Source organism: Danio rerio, chromosome 9 (genome assembly GCF_049306965.1).
Source record: "Danio rerio strain Tuebingen ecotype United States chromosome 9, GRCz12tu, whole genome shotgun sequence".
NCBI lineage: Eukaryota > Metazoa > Chordata > Actinopteri > Cypriniformes > Danionidae > Danio > Danio rerio.
The window spans coordinates 23357501-23372038 of NC_133184.1; the positions used below are offsets into that span (position 1 = coordinate 23357501).

General features: G+C 37.8%; 1 protein-coding gene across 3 annotated transcripts in view; it reads left to right on the forward strand.

Moving 5' to 3' along the window:
- The window catches only part of rev1 (REV1 DNA directed polymerase), a 247872-nt gene that overhangs the window by 171731 nt on the left and 61603 nt on the right, over window positions 1–14538 (forward strand). For 2 of the 3 annotated variants that reach the window (XM_073912188.1, XM_073912189.1), the window contains 2 exons: window positions 2710–2850; window positions 13944–14111. In XM_073912188.1, coding sequence (XP_073768289.1) covers window positions 14056–14111 — 56 coding nt within the window. In that variant the 5' untranslated portion in view covers window positions 2710–2850; window positions 13944–14055. The remainder of the gene's footprint in view (window positions 1–2709; window positions 2851–13943; window positions 14112–14538) is intronic. The other variant, XM_073912190.1, reaches the window with a different exon arrangement.

Here is a 14538-nt window from a genome sequence, read left to right on the forward strand (position 1 = left end):
ATCAAAACTACTAAATTGTTTAGAAAAATGACAGGATTTGAACTCTTTAATTGCCAAGTTCATAAATGGTGTCACTGATTAGTAAAAACACACACAAAATAACGTATTTTCAATATAAAAATTAATTGTGGACTGGATTTTTTTTTATCACACTCTTGGACACGTGAACAATTAGTAACAACATTAGCTTTGATGCATTGTTAGATTTTTTTTTTTTACATTTTTTCTCCCTAATTAACTGTTGGTGGCTGTTTTTGCCCCATTGACTTCCTTTGTAACCACATTTGATGGTGCATAAACACAGTCTTTGTTTTTGTTTATTCCATGTAGTTCTGAGAGCTGTGATGCATATTTTGATTTTCTCAGACACGTCAAAGTAAGTGTGCAAAGGTCACTTTCACTCTCATACTCACACTTAATTTGCTGTTATACTCCCTATAAAATCCAGAAAACAAGTTTTTTTTTGCTTTGTTTTGTTTGCACAGGCCTATCTAAAGGGTTAATGGTGCCAACTGATGATCAACAGTAGAAATTACAAATTTGCCCTCTTGCCAACAGGGAAAACCACCAACAATGTGGTTAAAATGAAAGCCAATGGAGCATAAGCAACCACCAACAGTATGGTTCAATGTAAAAATGAAATTATTGTGGCCTACATGCACTTTATATATATGCATGTACTTTAAAAGTGATCATACTTAAGTTTACTTTTATTAAAAACTTCCTGCTAACAAATAAATAAAGCTTATTGATATGAAGATTTAAAACGAGTTGTTGTAGCTCCATTGTGATTTTTGAATATTTAATCAAATGACTCTTAATATTTTTAGATACAAACTATTGTCATGTGGAATGATATTTAAGTGTTTTCTGAAAAAAAAAAAGCTAAATATAATATTTATGCTTAGGAAATGTTAATAACATAAGTGGCATGACCTATATAATTACCCACTGATTGTAATGTATAAATATATTAATTATTAATTAATTAAACAAATGGAAAAATCCAGAACCTGATATAAAACACACACAAACCTGCTTGATAAGGAGACAGTCAATGCTTGACACTTTTGGTCAACTAATGCAGAGAAACATCTTATTTCCTCCTCGCATATTTGCTGATTTATTTTATGTAATCTGAGGTGAACGGCCATAATGGGATTAGAGGCGGTGCTGCTGAACCCAGAACAGCCCTGCTACCCGCTCACTCAAGAGAAACACACAGTTATCACACAACAGCAGATTGTTTTGAACTACTTAGGAAAAAAAAAAAAAAACGCAGCATCTGAAGACACAGGCTCTCTTGCCAGCGTGAGCTGGTGTTAAGTGCATGGTTGTTCCCGTTGTTTTATTTAGCATCTGCAGAATTCCCAGCATAGTTAAGGTGCTTTGGAAAAGGATTAACTGTTGCTGGCACCGATGAGCAAGCCTTGCAGATTTTCCCCTAGCAAGAAAGTACAAAGAAGAGGAGGAAAATGGAGAGGGAAAAGAGGGAGAAAAGGCAAAGAGAAAACCACAATAACAAGTTGTATAAACACGACCTGAGAGTGAGACACGGGTAAAAGTATATCTAAACAACAATTATCCCTGAAGGAGGAAAGGAGGAGGCTTTCACTTGCCTGCTTACAGTGTCCTGTTACATCAGATGCTTCCTTTCCATCGCTAGCTCACTCGCTCCAGCCTTCTTCTACTGGGTTTTTCGCTTATCGTTTACTCCTGCTTTCTGGCCTCATGTGTCCAGCTGTTTGCTAATGGGATAATTACAGAAATCTCAAGTGTCTTTGGTAATGTCTTTCAGCATTTAGATGCCAGTTTAGGCTCATGCACAACATGTTTCAATGTGGTCATTGGCAAACAAACATTTCTTTTATCAAACCATTTCATAACTGAAACAAGAGGCAATTCAATCATATCTTTATGTTAAAACAGCTATCATACAGTTATTTATCAATGTGTGGCTCTTTTTTGGATTCCCGGAAGCCATATAGAAATTATTAATGTAACACAGGAAATACGTTGAGGCCGTTGTTATAGTTTACATCCCTCAAAATGGGCTATAAATCACCTTGCATTTGGTCAAGACCTTTTTAAGACCATTATGAATGGAATTTAGGACCAATATCAAGATGTTGGACTTGTGTAGTCAAAATAATTTTGTTTGGATTTAAGAATCACAAAATCAAGACAAAAAAAACAACAACAAAAAACATTAGAACAGAAAGAATAAGTCATTTTACATGGGCAGAACCGTAGAACACAATACTATTGTGAAGACCTTTTAAAGCCTACACAGAAACATGAGTCAAATAAAAAACAATTGAATCTGAGTTGATTTTGCAATTAGATTTAAAAGAATTTTCTGAAGAGTTGTAGACAATGAAATATTCATATTATCTAAAACCTCTGACATTATTCCTGACATTATTGTGTCCATGACATTGTTTTTGAATCTCAGGATTGTGTTGAGCACTAATTCATACTGTGAAAGCAAAACATTGTGATATCTTGTTGCCCCATCATTCTCATCACAAAGCTGTTTTAAATAGTTTAAAGTGCAAATTTGAAATAAAGATTTGAAAGTAAGATGCCGCTGACATTGATACAGGCAAAATTAATACGAAAAATACATCTGAGTTTCCAGAAATGGATCTGGCAAATGATTTAGTCTGGGTACATTTGTAGTTGTGTTGACGGTGTTCCTCTGGTTAGGTTCCTTGTTTCTGGAGCAGAGAAACCTGATCCGGCCTGTTCGCAGAACTGCAAACAAAAGCACTTGACTGACGGCCAGATTTCTTGTGGTGGCGGCACTCGGGTTTCTACGCTCCCAGTATGACGCTTGAGAGACGGCAGGTAAGGCAATCTCAGGTGTGCTCGGGGGCGTGGACGGCCTTTTCTCCTTCTTCACCTTGATCACCCGCAGCGCAGCGGCAAACACGGCTCCGTTTCAACCACTTATCCTGCTCGGCTCAAATAATCATCTGATCAGCTTCCTTCTCGCTCTCGCTCTCTCGCTCCCTTCTCTGTTTCTCTCACTCATTTCCACTCTTTAGCCAAACAGTCTGTATTTCTTTCCTGCAGTTATTCTCAAGCAAAACGATTGAGGCCCTAAAATGTTAGTGGAGCAGGAGTTGCTTTTATAAAACACCAATGATCAGATCTGAACATAAATAGAACAGATTTTGTCAAATTGGGATTTATAATGGCATGTGTTATGTGTATTCTAACTAAAGAGTGATAGGTGATCACATGCGCTAATATAATTACATATGCTAATGAGTAACATTTACTTAACTTCTTTTTAGTTATTTTATCATAGCAGGTAATTTGTTCAAATAAAAAAACCTAGCTTAAAAGGTTGTATGAAGTAGTGGCCAAAATAAATGCAGAGTTGTGATGCTTATTTACAGAATATTTGCTTTTAATGATATGCTAAATATGGCATGTTATACTGGGTAAAGGAAAAACTTGGTAAGGGGACTAAGAAAATTTAAGCAAATGTGAGTATTATATACAATGCTTAGCATAACTTGAGTACAACCCATTTTGAAAATGAATTATTTGTAACTATTACTCAGTGATTATAGGCAATGCATTTTGGTTTTATTATGTATTAAAATAATATTTTAGTCACCAAACATATTTAGAAATTAAAAGATAATACAATAATTAATAATTTTATAATTTCTAATTAAATTCAAGTAAAATATTGAGAAAAAAATAATTACAATAATTACAATTACAAAATCATATTCAAATATTCCCCAGAGATGGCTTGCGGCTGGAAGGGCATCCGCTTCGTAAAAACATAAGCTGGATAAGTTGGCGGTTCATTCTGCTATGGTGACCCCGGAATAGTAAAGGGACTAAGCCAAAAAGAAAATGAATGAATGAATGAATGAAAATCTCAACTAAATTTTTCAATTGGTTTGCTTCTCTTGATTTTTAAATTTGTTTTTAATATTTTTCTATAACATATACATTTGGCTGTACTAGTTTTTGGACCCTTATTGTAAGTTATTTTGTTAGATAAGCTCCAGATTTGGCTTCAGTACAGACTAATCTAATGTATATGCACAAATATAATATTGTAGAGCTTCCTATTAAAATATGAATTTAAAAGATTGATTTGTGAGGGGTGTACTCACATATGTTGAGCACTGTATTACTGTTTACAAAGTGTTAAGCTTTGAATATATCTACATACATGAATGTTTCTCCAAGTAGATGTTATTAGATGTTTTGGTTCCACTTTATATGAGGTGATCTTAACTTCTATGCACTTGCGTCAAAAAATAAATACAGTAATGTTTTGTAATGCTCTTGAAGTGGCTATCCCTGATAGGTTTGTGGTATGGGTGGGTGCAGGTCGGTACAGACAGGGTGGGTGGGTGTACAGACAGGAAAGTGTGGGAGCAAAGATAGGGGAAGAATCAGCAAAAAACCTTGAGCCGGGAATCAAACTTGGGTCGTCATAAGCACCTCTGTGCTATGTGCCAACGCACTAACCACTAGGCTATTGGCGTCGATGGAATTTAGTTTTTAATGAACCTAAGCTGTGTGTACCTCAAACCTATGCACGTTTATGACATTCATCAATAAGATGTAACTGTTTAAAGGACACCTATGACACTGCCTCGCATGGTTCAGGATTGGTAGAGCTACGCATCGATGAATTTGCTCTTCAGTGTTTGAACTCTCAGTAATGATTAAATCACACTGAACTGAGCTAAACTGAACTGAACTGAACTTAAACACTAAAACCTGAACCACACTGTTCCAGTTACTATGACCATTTATGTGAAGCTGCTTTGACACAATCTACATTGTAAAAGCGCTATACAAATAAAGCTGAATTGAATTGAATTGAAAATCAACTTTTGTAAGCTTTGGACAGGGCTGTGTGTCTTCTGTCAGACTAGAGTGACAATCTTTAAAGGACTATCACTATCAATTAATAGTTACTATTCCTACTTTAGATGCATTCAAAAAAGTAAATACTCTATAAAAAATTGGATGAGATCTGTTTTCGGAAGTGGTCACCAGTGGACAAGCTTAAAATGTTTTAGACTCATTCACACATGAATGTAGCAGCATCCACCTGTAATTTTAATTGATGTAAATGCCTATTAAGACAGTTGTAAACAGGTCGCTGGTGCTATATTCTCCCTTATTATGCAGCTCTTTCGAATGTTAAATCCAAATATAGTAATCCAGTATGGATATAAGGAAAACGCAGCATGGCTTCCTGAGACTTTGAATAGAGAGTTGAAATTCCCGTCTGGGTAATAATTGTGTTTGTTCAAGTGTTCTTGGAAATGGCGCAGTATGCGTTCCTATCCCCAAACGCAAGTGTTGACAAACAAGCACATATGATAAAAGTGAAAATGAGGGTGCGCAAGGAGTGCTATTACGCATAATGTATAAATGTCATTTTTGTGATTAAATATGAAAGCTTTAAATCTATCCTTTCCGCTCGCTAGGTATACTGTATATTTTTGAGAGGGCCAACTCCCCGGCGTGCAGTATTTTAGAGTGCCCATTTAGCCGGCCCCCTGCTCTCCTGACAGCTGATGGAAAAGGCAGTGTAACAATGAGCCCCCACCGTGCCTCTCTGCCTGCCCCCAAGCACCAGGGGAAGAGGAAGCAGCGGCAGCCGTGTGACACATTATTCTGTCCCCCCGGAACCTGCAGCCAGGCCAAGCCCCCCCTCCGGGTTCCCTTGGACCTCTAAGTGCCAAGCCAGGGACTGAGTGACATTTCCAGAGTCCTGACCTTAGTTTTTCCATTGACTGGGAAGACGTTTGAAGGAGGTACAGTGCACGCTGGTCGACTCTCGGCGAACGGCACACACTCGCAATTACACACACGGTTTTAGAGCAGCTTGCACAAAAGGAGAACCGAGAGCTGCTCTGTCACAGAGATTATGTCGGCGAGAGAAACGCACCATTTCTGCTTTTCCGTTGGTGACAAATGTGGCTTAAAAACATGGTAAACTTAACTAGACTAATGAAAAGTTGTACTTTGGCTAAACTTTAAGAGCAGAGCTTTATCTACTCGAGAATGACCACTGGAGACCAAATCATGGCACATTTTGCCTTTCTGAAAAGGCCCCTTAAATGCAGTCAGATTATTGTACCATTCAGCGTCACATAGAAATGTCTACCGCAAAATTAATTCAGGAGGCATGTTGGTTTGAAGTATGGGTTCTCGTCGGACTACATTTAAAAGCAAAACAGGAGAAAGGAAAGCCTCATGCGGAGAAAATGGCTTAAAATGGAGTGTACTGCAGTGTTGAAACGTTGAGGCTCGGGCTTTATTAATGATATAAGCTGCCGGCCAGTGCTTTGGTCAAATCAGACACCTGCTATGGCTGCCACACTCCAAGACCGGTGACATCACAGGGAGTAGGACAAGTCAGATCCGCTGTTAATCGCTCGCCTTAATTGAGTGCTCTGCTGAGTTCCAAATTGCTCAGTACAATCAAGACTCATTTAAGAGTCCCACCATGTGCTCTCAGGCCATGATGAGATATTGCCTTCATTGCCTGTTGTTTCTGAATATTAGCCTTCCTTTCAATACGCCCCCTACATATTCGCCTTTTTTACTCGTACCCTTCAGGTTGCTGTTTTTACAGGCTGCCGTTTTCTCTAATTTCCCTGAATTCCAGGTGGGGGACGAAGCTATTGTTTTCGAACATCCTGGTTCTACTCCCCATTTGTTTCTCACTAATTCCAAAAATGACTTGCTTGTGGTGGAAAAAAGTTGATCTTTTTTTTGTCTTGAAATACATAATGTAGCATTGATTTCTATCTTAGTTTCTTTTAAAATGTCCAATAGTTCAAAATAGTCAGCGTAGCAAAAAGACAAACACTTTAACAATTGTTCAAATCATTTGAACACAGGTCATTTTATAATGATCACTATTTAAGATGCAAGATGGCAGAAAATGTGATACCAAAGACAAAAAAGTCATATTTGAGTGGCCTGAAATAACAAACAGATGGCATGATTGAAGTGATGCTCAAGTATGGTGACCCATACATAAAATGAATTCATGTGTTCACACATATAGAGTAGTGTCCACGTAGCAGTGAGCAGCCATTTATTTCCATCATCAAGAGTGCTGATCATTTAGTCAACTCCTGATGGTGCTGGGATCAAATCTGCAACATTTTGGTTACAATTCCAACCCTACTTGATGCTAATAGTCCCTCACAAGTTCCTATTATTCACCACCTTACTACTTTCACAACACTTAGGCTTTCTCTGAGTTGTTAGCAACACGATCTCCTGGCAATTTGTAAGTTTTTGATTTAGTGGCTAATTTGTATGAATTTGTACGATTTCACTTTTACAATTTAGTATGATTTGCTCATCCTCCACACTATAAAACATTTAAAGCCAGTACAACAACAAAAAAAATAATCCTTATTTCATTTAGCTTTTTCTTGTTTACTCAGCTTTTGAAAACATCAGCTGCACTGGATTATCTAAAGTTGAAAAAAAAAACATAATTCTTATTTCCTTTAGTTTTTTTTGTGTACTCAGCATTTATTTTTTCACCTTTAATTTATAGGACAGTGAAGGATATAGACAGGAAAGAGTGGTGAAAGGAGAGAGCGGAAGGATCAGCATAGGACCTCAAGGTGAGTGCCATGTGTCGACGCACTAACCACTACACCAGGTGTGACCAACCCTGTTCCTGGAGATCATCCTCACTGCAGATTTCAGTTGCAATCCATATCAAATACACCTTCCTGTAATTATCAAGTGCTGTTCAGGTCCTGATTAATTGGTTCAGGTGTGTTTGATCAGGGTTAATAATAATTAATAATAATTAATTATTATTATTATTACTCTACTTTTGAGTGAACAAAATTTTTTTTGGAAATTGGTACTAAGAAATTATACATTATGCGAAGAAACAAACATAGTTAAAAAAAATTAAAATCAGGACGGCATGATTCACATGTGAAGCATTACAAAGCATTTTTCTTTGTTTGTCCTGCCATTTTCGATCCTTGTCATGTTTACTGGTATTGTTGTTTTATCTCCTGTCTTGTTTCTAATTCTGTGTCTAATAATGTTTTGTTAACATTTGTCACTGTTTTAGTTTTTTTTTTTTTTTCAATTGAACTATGTTTGTTTATTCTAATAATGTATTATTTCTTAGAACCAATTTCCAAAAGAGTTTTTTGCTCACTCAACTTCAGACATTTTAGGTCAGTGCAACTGATGTTTCCAAAAGTTTAGTACACATCGGCACCAATGGTGTAGTGCTTCATGGTTTCCGCTACATTCATTCTTCCATGGTGGGGCGCCATGACAAAATTCATCGTACCACGGCTACACAGCTTCTCATTCAAAACATCACATTTTTTTAATAGCGGGTAATAATCGCACCAAAACATATTAAAAGATAAGTTAATTATAACAACGCAAACTTTTCTGTAACCGTAGTAGTGCTGTGCATTATTTGTTTTCCTTGTTAAGGTTACGTGCAGACAGACTGACTGGCTGGCTGACTGACAGGTGCGTGATGCGTGACGCCAGTAAACATGACGTATAGCTGTTTCACTTTTCTTCAGGACGCATTAATATCGCTCTGTAGGTCTATTAGAGACATTCATAAATATTCCTAGCAAATCTAATAAATGCTAAAGACATACTCGTTACATAAACGCACTAAATCGCACTTCAGCAGCGTTTATTTGAGAGCGCACAAGAAGATCTGCGCGGTCTTGAAGTGGCTTATATTTGGGGGTCGTGCAAGAAGTTTTGTGCATGAGCAGAGGAAATCGGCACGCAAGCAAAGAGATCCGCATGCTGTAGGCTATTACATAAATGTGATCTCAACTTTTAATACTGCGCTCAAGACATTTGTCATTGAAATAACGCCACAGGTAGTTGGTAGATCTGTGTAAAGGGCCTGCCGCCACAGCTGGAAAAAATCCTAGAGGAAACACTGTGCTTATTACAACACATTGCTCTCCGGTGTTCTCAGCGACCCAAGTTCAATTCCCGCCTTAAGGTCCTCTGCCGATCCCTCTCCACACTCCTCTCCCCACGCTTTCCTGTCTATAATCTCTACTGTCTTAACAATTAAAGGTGAAGAAAGTGAAAAAAGTTGAGTACACGATACATATGTTTTTTTCTTTTTGTTGTACTGGCTTAAATGTTTTACAGTTCAGTGACAGTTGGGGTTGGTTGCCACGCCTTTTTTTTTAAATCCTACATTTTCATACAACTGAACTTGTACAAATTTGTACGAATTAGCCACTAAACAGGCAAAACATTAAATAGTTACGTTTCCTTGTGAGATCAGGCTAGTTGTTAGACATCTCTGAATCACCAAAACTAAAAGAGACATGAGAGAAAACTAAAATAATCTTTACACAGCGGATTTAAGCCAGCTTCGTGGCTGTTTAAAGGTCCCATGAAATTAAAGTAACGTTTTTTAGATGTTAGTATCAGTATTGTTGGTTTTTAAGATATATATGAGCTAGTGTTCACCAAACCAGTGACAAAATTTGCATTTAGAAGATATAAAACCGATATGAACATGTAAAGCTTGTAGTTTGTCAGTTCCACCTTAATGGATCAACAGTTTTATTTTCAACCATTCTCACTGGCAAAACGATAAAACAAAACTCTATTGGCTGTTTTTGCAAAAGGGGTGGAGTTACTCCCACCCCCTCTTTGAACTTCGGGTGAGATTACGTCAAAATAACGAGCAAAAAACCTTATTTTAAAGCACTTCTTGGAACCTTTAAGCTGCTTTGTTTAAAGTTTAACAGTAGTTAAAGTGTGTTTTAACTGCAGCATTACATAGACACCATGCCAGAAGTGCTGCTTTACCACATATTCAGTAGATATTTGACACTAATGCAGTAAAATATAGAAGCAAAGGAGTAGTAGTAGTAGCATGTCATATGCATATTTTATGAGCAGTAAGTATGGCATGTAGGCATACGTGCAAAAACCCTCTCGCAATGTAATCTGACACACTAGCCGTAAAGTTATCATGCTGACTGAAGTCTATTTCTCGTGCTGTGCCTCTGGCATCTAGGAAAATAGGCACCGCATGAGTTCACGCTCTGTTTTGAGGCACAAAAAACAGCTGTAAAGTTTTCACTGCATAGCTTTGTAAACAATATATATAGGCCACCAAACCGCATTTGAGGATATTTCAATACAGATATGTTAGTGCCCCCCAAAAATTTCTCTTTGGTCATCAATAGCATCTGCATGACTCATCAGATCTTATTTCTTATGCAAATTTATTGGAGGAATACATAACGATGGCAGTAAGAGGGAGGGAGAGTAAAGGAAGAAGAGTCTTGTTTTGAAAGAGGACTCCTGTGTGTTTCGCGATGCCTGGCTATCACAGTGTCACCTAGTTAATCTTGTGTTCAACACAGCATGTCACAGATCACACGAAGCCTCAGACACACACACACACACACACACACATGCACTGCTCCCAGTGCAGTGAAACCGCTCGGGCAATCCACACCACTGCAGAGAGAATGTCTTACTCATGTAATTTATTAGTGTCTGACCACACAGTCGTCTAGTATTGTCATGCTCAGCCAAGAGCTGTTCAAAAGCCTCACCTGAGACAAACTCAAGGTGAACAGAACAGAGACAGAGCAGAGCACACCGCACTGTTCCACATTTCATTTAATCAAACATAATAATAAAATGTACTCATAACAACTCCCATCTGAATGCTTCAGGGACGTTGTGTGACACGATTTGAAGGTTTAATTCAAGATAAAGTCAGCTGACATCATTTGTTGAATGATGTTTATTGCAAAAAAAAAAAACTTCACCCTTTCAAACTTCACTTGAAGCATTTTCAATAGAAATGAACTGAATGAACTTGCATGATTGCTTTTGTGATTATTTGCACTGTAAAGGTCACAGTTTTACAGTAGCTTTAGGGTTTACGGTGCTGTATTGTTATAGCAATAGAAGTGTCAAATTGTACAACTGGATGTAACTATACAAAGAACAGGCCTGTCAGTATTTTTGCCTGAAATTAAGGTTGTTTAACCAAAGTCTTTTGGTATTTCTTTAAAGACAAAATGAAATGAGTTAAAATATATTAGTGGTAGTCTAAATTTTACTACAATTGAATTTAGATTTTACTTTAGAGCTCTGCATTTGAGCCCAAGCCCGTCGGGGCCCAACTTTTCTTTGCCCCTAGAGCTGGGACATTTCGGCCATTTTCACGTAATAGCTAGCATGCATATCGGGCTTCGGGCCTGCTTTAGAAAACACTTCAAAAAAGTTTTAATGTGATCTAATGCGTGCAGTATGAAAGCACCAGTGATGCCTTGGGCAAAGGGATTTCCAGCCACATGCAATAGAAAGCATAAAGAGAAAAATTGCCAATGGCGAACTTAAAGCTGTGAAAAACACTAAAGGAAAGGCAAACTTCTGGACAACTTTTTAAATAGTGATAACAATAAATGATGAGCCAACTGGTTTTGCACAACTTGTTGAGTAAACCCACTGTGGACCACATACCGCTTGGATATCGATGTCACTTAAAAAACTAAAACTTACATATAAATAAACAAAACAAAAAAAAATTCTTTAAATTATTCGGATAAAAAACTCAATGAAAAAACATCAACTTTCTATTAAATACAAATCTGGTTTATTTGAACGGCTGTAACAGTATGAGCTGTTTGGTGGAAAAATATGAGCTTCGGGTCGGACTCTGGACAAAAGTGTCTGAGAACCAAGTGTCAAACCAATCTGCTTGTCCTTTGTTTGAAATTTAACAGTTTTATTTGGCCGTTTATTCTTTTCTTGTTAACAATAACAGAGATTTTAGTGGCGGTTTCTAAACTTGTCTGAGTTTATTCTGTCTAAGAGATTACTGCACATTCACAACACAAATATACTGACATACTGTATTCAAACAGCAATAAATTTAATTAAACTGACATGCATATATAAAGCATAGTGCAAATATAAATACCCCTTTATTAAAGAAAGCTTTCCTACAGAAACTGTTGGACGTGATGACGTCAGTAATATACTAATTGACATATGATCTAGCAATATTTAGCAACTTTTTAAGTAGAGTCTAGCGCCTTTTCATTGAAAATGGTTGACAACAGTGGCTACAGCCTGTGCGTCTCAGGCAAGGGCCGACCTAGGGCTTAGATTTAAGGCCCGTACAGGGCTCTATTTTACTTGTAGGTGTAAGTTAATTGAAATGCTCTGTAATCCCATGATGTTTAAAAGTTTGATTACAGCTGGACTAATAAATTCATTTAGTGATGATCACATAACCAAAATAACCAGTCAAATCTTGCCCTCACAGAAAATTATTAGTTGCATGTCATTTAGACCTGATATTAAGATACCTAAATGAATAAAAATTAACTTTGCAGCACTTCCAGAGGTATTTCAAAGCACATTCAATGCGGTATATGCACATAGACTTTTAATTTCAGTCAGCCAGCCTCAGGGCTTCCGGTTAATTGTCATTCAATACAAAGTTGTCGTGTTTAAGATCTAATTTTTTTAAAGAACAGCGATCACTACTGCCTGACTGAGATACGATATAAAGTGGGTATCAGACCAAACAAGAAGCACTGCATTAAATTATATTTTTTAAATATAATATATATGTATGTATATATATATATATATATATATATATATATATATATATATATATATATATATATATATATATATATATTATATATATTTCTTAAAAATATGGAAATTAATTTTACACAATGGAATTTCTGTGCTGGCCTGCGGCTAATGACGGCACTTGCGTTTAAACAGTCTTTCATCTCTTTTTATACATAACAACCAAATGGAAGCTTCAGTCTATTTAACTGATTATATATCAATTACATTACAACATCAATGATGTAAAAGGAGCTGTATGAAGCTGAAAACAGTAACATAAAGCTTTCACCGGAAGTTCATCATTGGCTGAAAAACACTAGCTGTCCATTTAGCCCATTGGAGCAACACACAATCGCTCTTGGACATGTGAAACTGTAGCAAAATAAGGGATTCATATTTTGCTAGATTGTACCAAAATAACTACTCACATTTACTTTCTTTCTGCTTTAAGCCATTTGACCTTGGTTTGATCACTCTGTAATATGTGAAAGTGTTGTAGAGGGTGCCAAATCGAAAGAGTCTTGGTGAAATCCGGACACAAGTGGCCACAGGAGATGCATTTTGCATGCAAGGTCATACGAGTTGGAAGGCCAAAGATAATGCAATTGTAGTGTATTCCAGAATATGCAGTTGTACCGTAATCGACCTCTGTGTTGCATGCAATAGGGTCAAATATTAAAGTTCAAATTGCACGACTATGACTAGCCTCATATATATAAATACTAAGGCGGACAGATATAAAAAGTCTTCTTGGCTTAATTCTAACCACACATGTAAACGTACTCACTGAACTATCCGAGGCCACGCGAGCATTAATAGCCCATTAGGACGGGTCGCTCAGGGTGAACAGTCATGTAGGAACAACGCTGATCACAGCCATTGTGTGTTGTCATGGTGGGACGGCAGGAGTGGAAACCTAGTACCAGAGACCTCACCTGATCTGAGCTGGTCTGATCCGTTCCCTGCTTGCTGAGGCCGTGACTGGGCTATTGAGAGAGTGCTGAACGCTGACCTTAATTGCTTGACGGACAGCTCAGATAAACTCATATCAAACATGCCCGCTGAAACCGTAGACGCTGTGTAATTAGTGAACTCCAGGGAAACAGATAAGGCTGCAAATCAAAAAGGGAAGGGGCCTGCGCATGCTAGTTATTCATTTATAAGGGCGTTGAGCTCCACTCCTGATGCTGCCACTAATTGAACTGTGTTTGTTTTCTTTTTCCAACACACACACACACAGACCAAATAAAAGTACGCTGCATGCTTTTCCTGTCCAGGTATTCCGGTGGTGCAACTACCTGGAGAGCGGGCCAACCCTGTCATTTAGCAGTAAGTCTATCCTGTGGTGGGATCGAGAAACTGTGGGGATAAAGGCAGCAGACCTATCCCATGACTAGGCTGGCGGAGGGGGGTGGAAAGCCTACCCCACAGCTGGGACAGGCCAGGTAAGGATCACTTACAGGCTGCAGGGTTGGGAGCATCATTGTGGCACCAAACTGCCCACAGTATTTACAGCCCCCCATACACACTTCAACAGTCTCAGGTTCAGCCTGCTGTGATGGAGCAGATAATATGCCTCCAGAGGAACCATCTGGAAAACCGAGCCTCCACTCTCCTGTTGCTGCCCCGACGTAAATTCTCATGCACCTGTCTGCGCGCCAGACACCTTTCTCACTTTTGTGAAATTTATTTTCAATAATGAGGCATGTTGTCACATATTATGGCTTAAGCTGCCCCAACATATAGCCTTCCGTCAAACAGCCAATTAGATGCTTCTTTTCAGTCGAGGAGAACATCAAAACCAAAAAGAGCAATTAAAAAAATGTAAAAATATCAAACATTTTGAAAAACATTCCGGCAGCAAATAGTAGT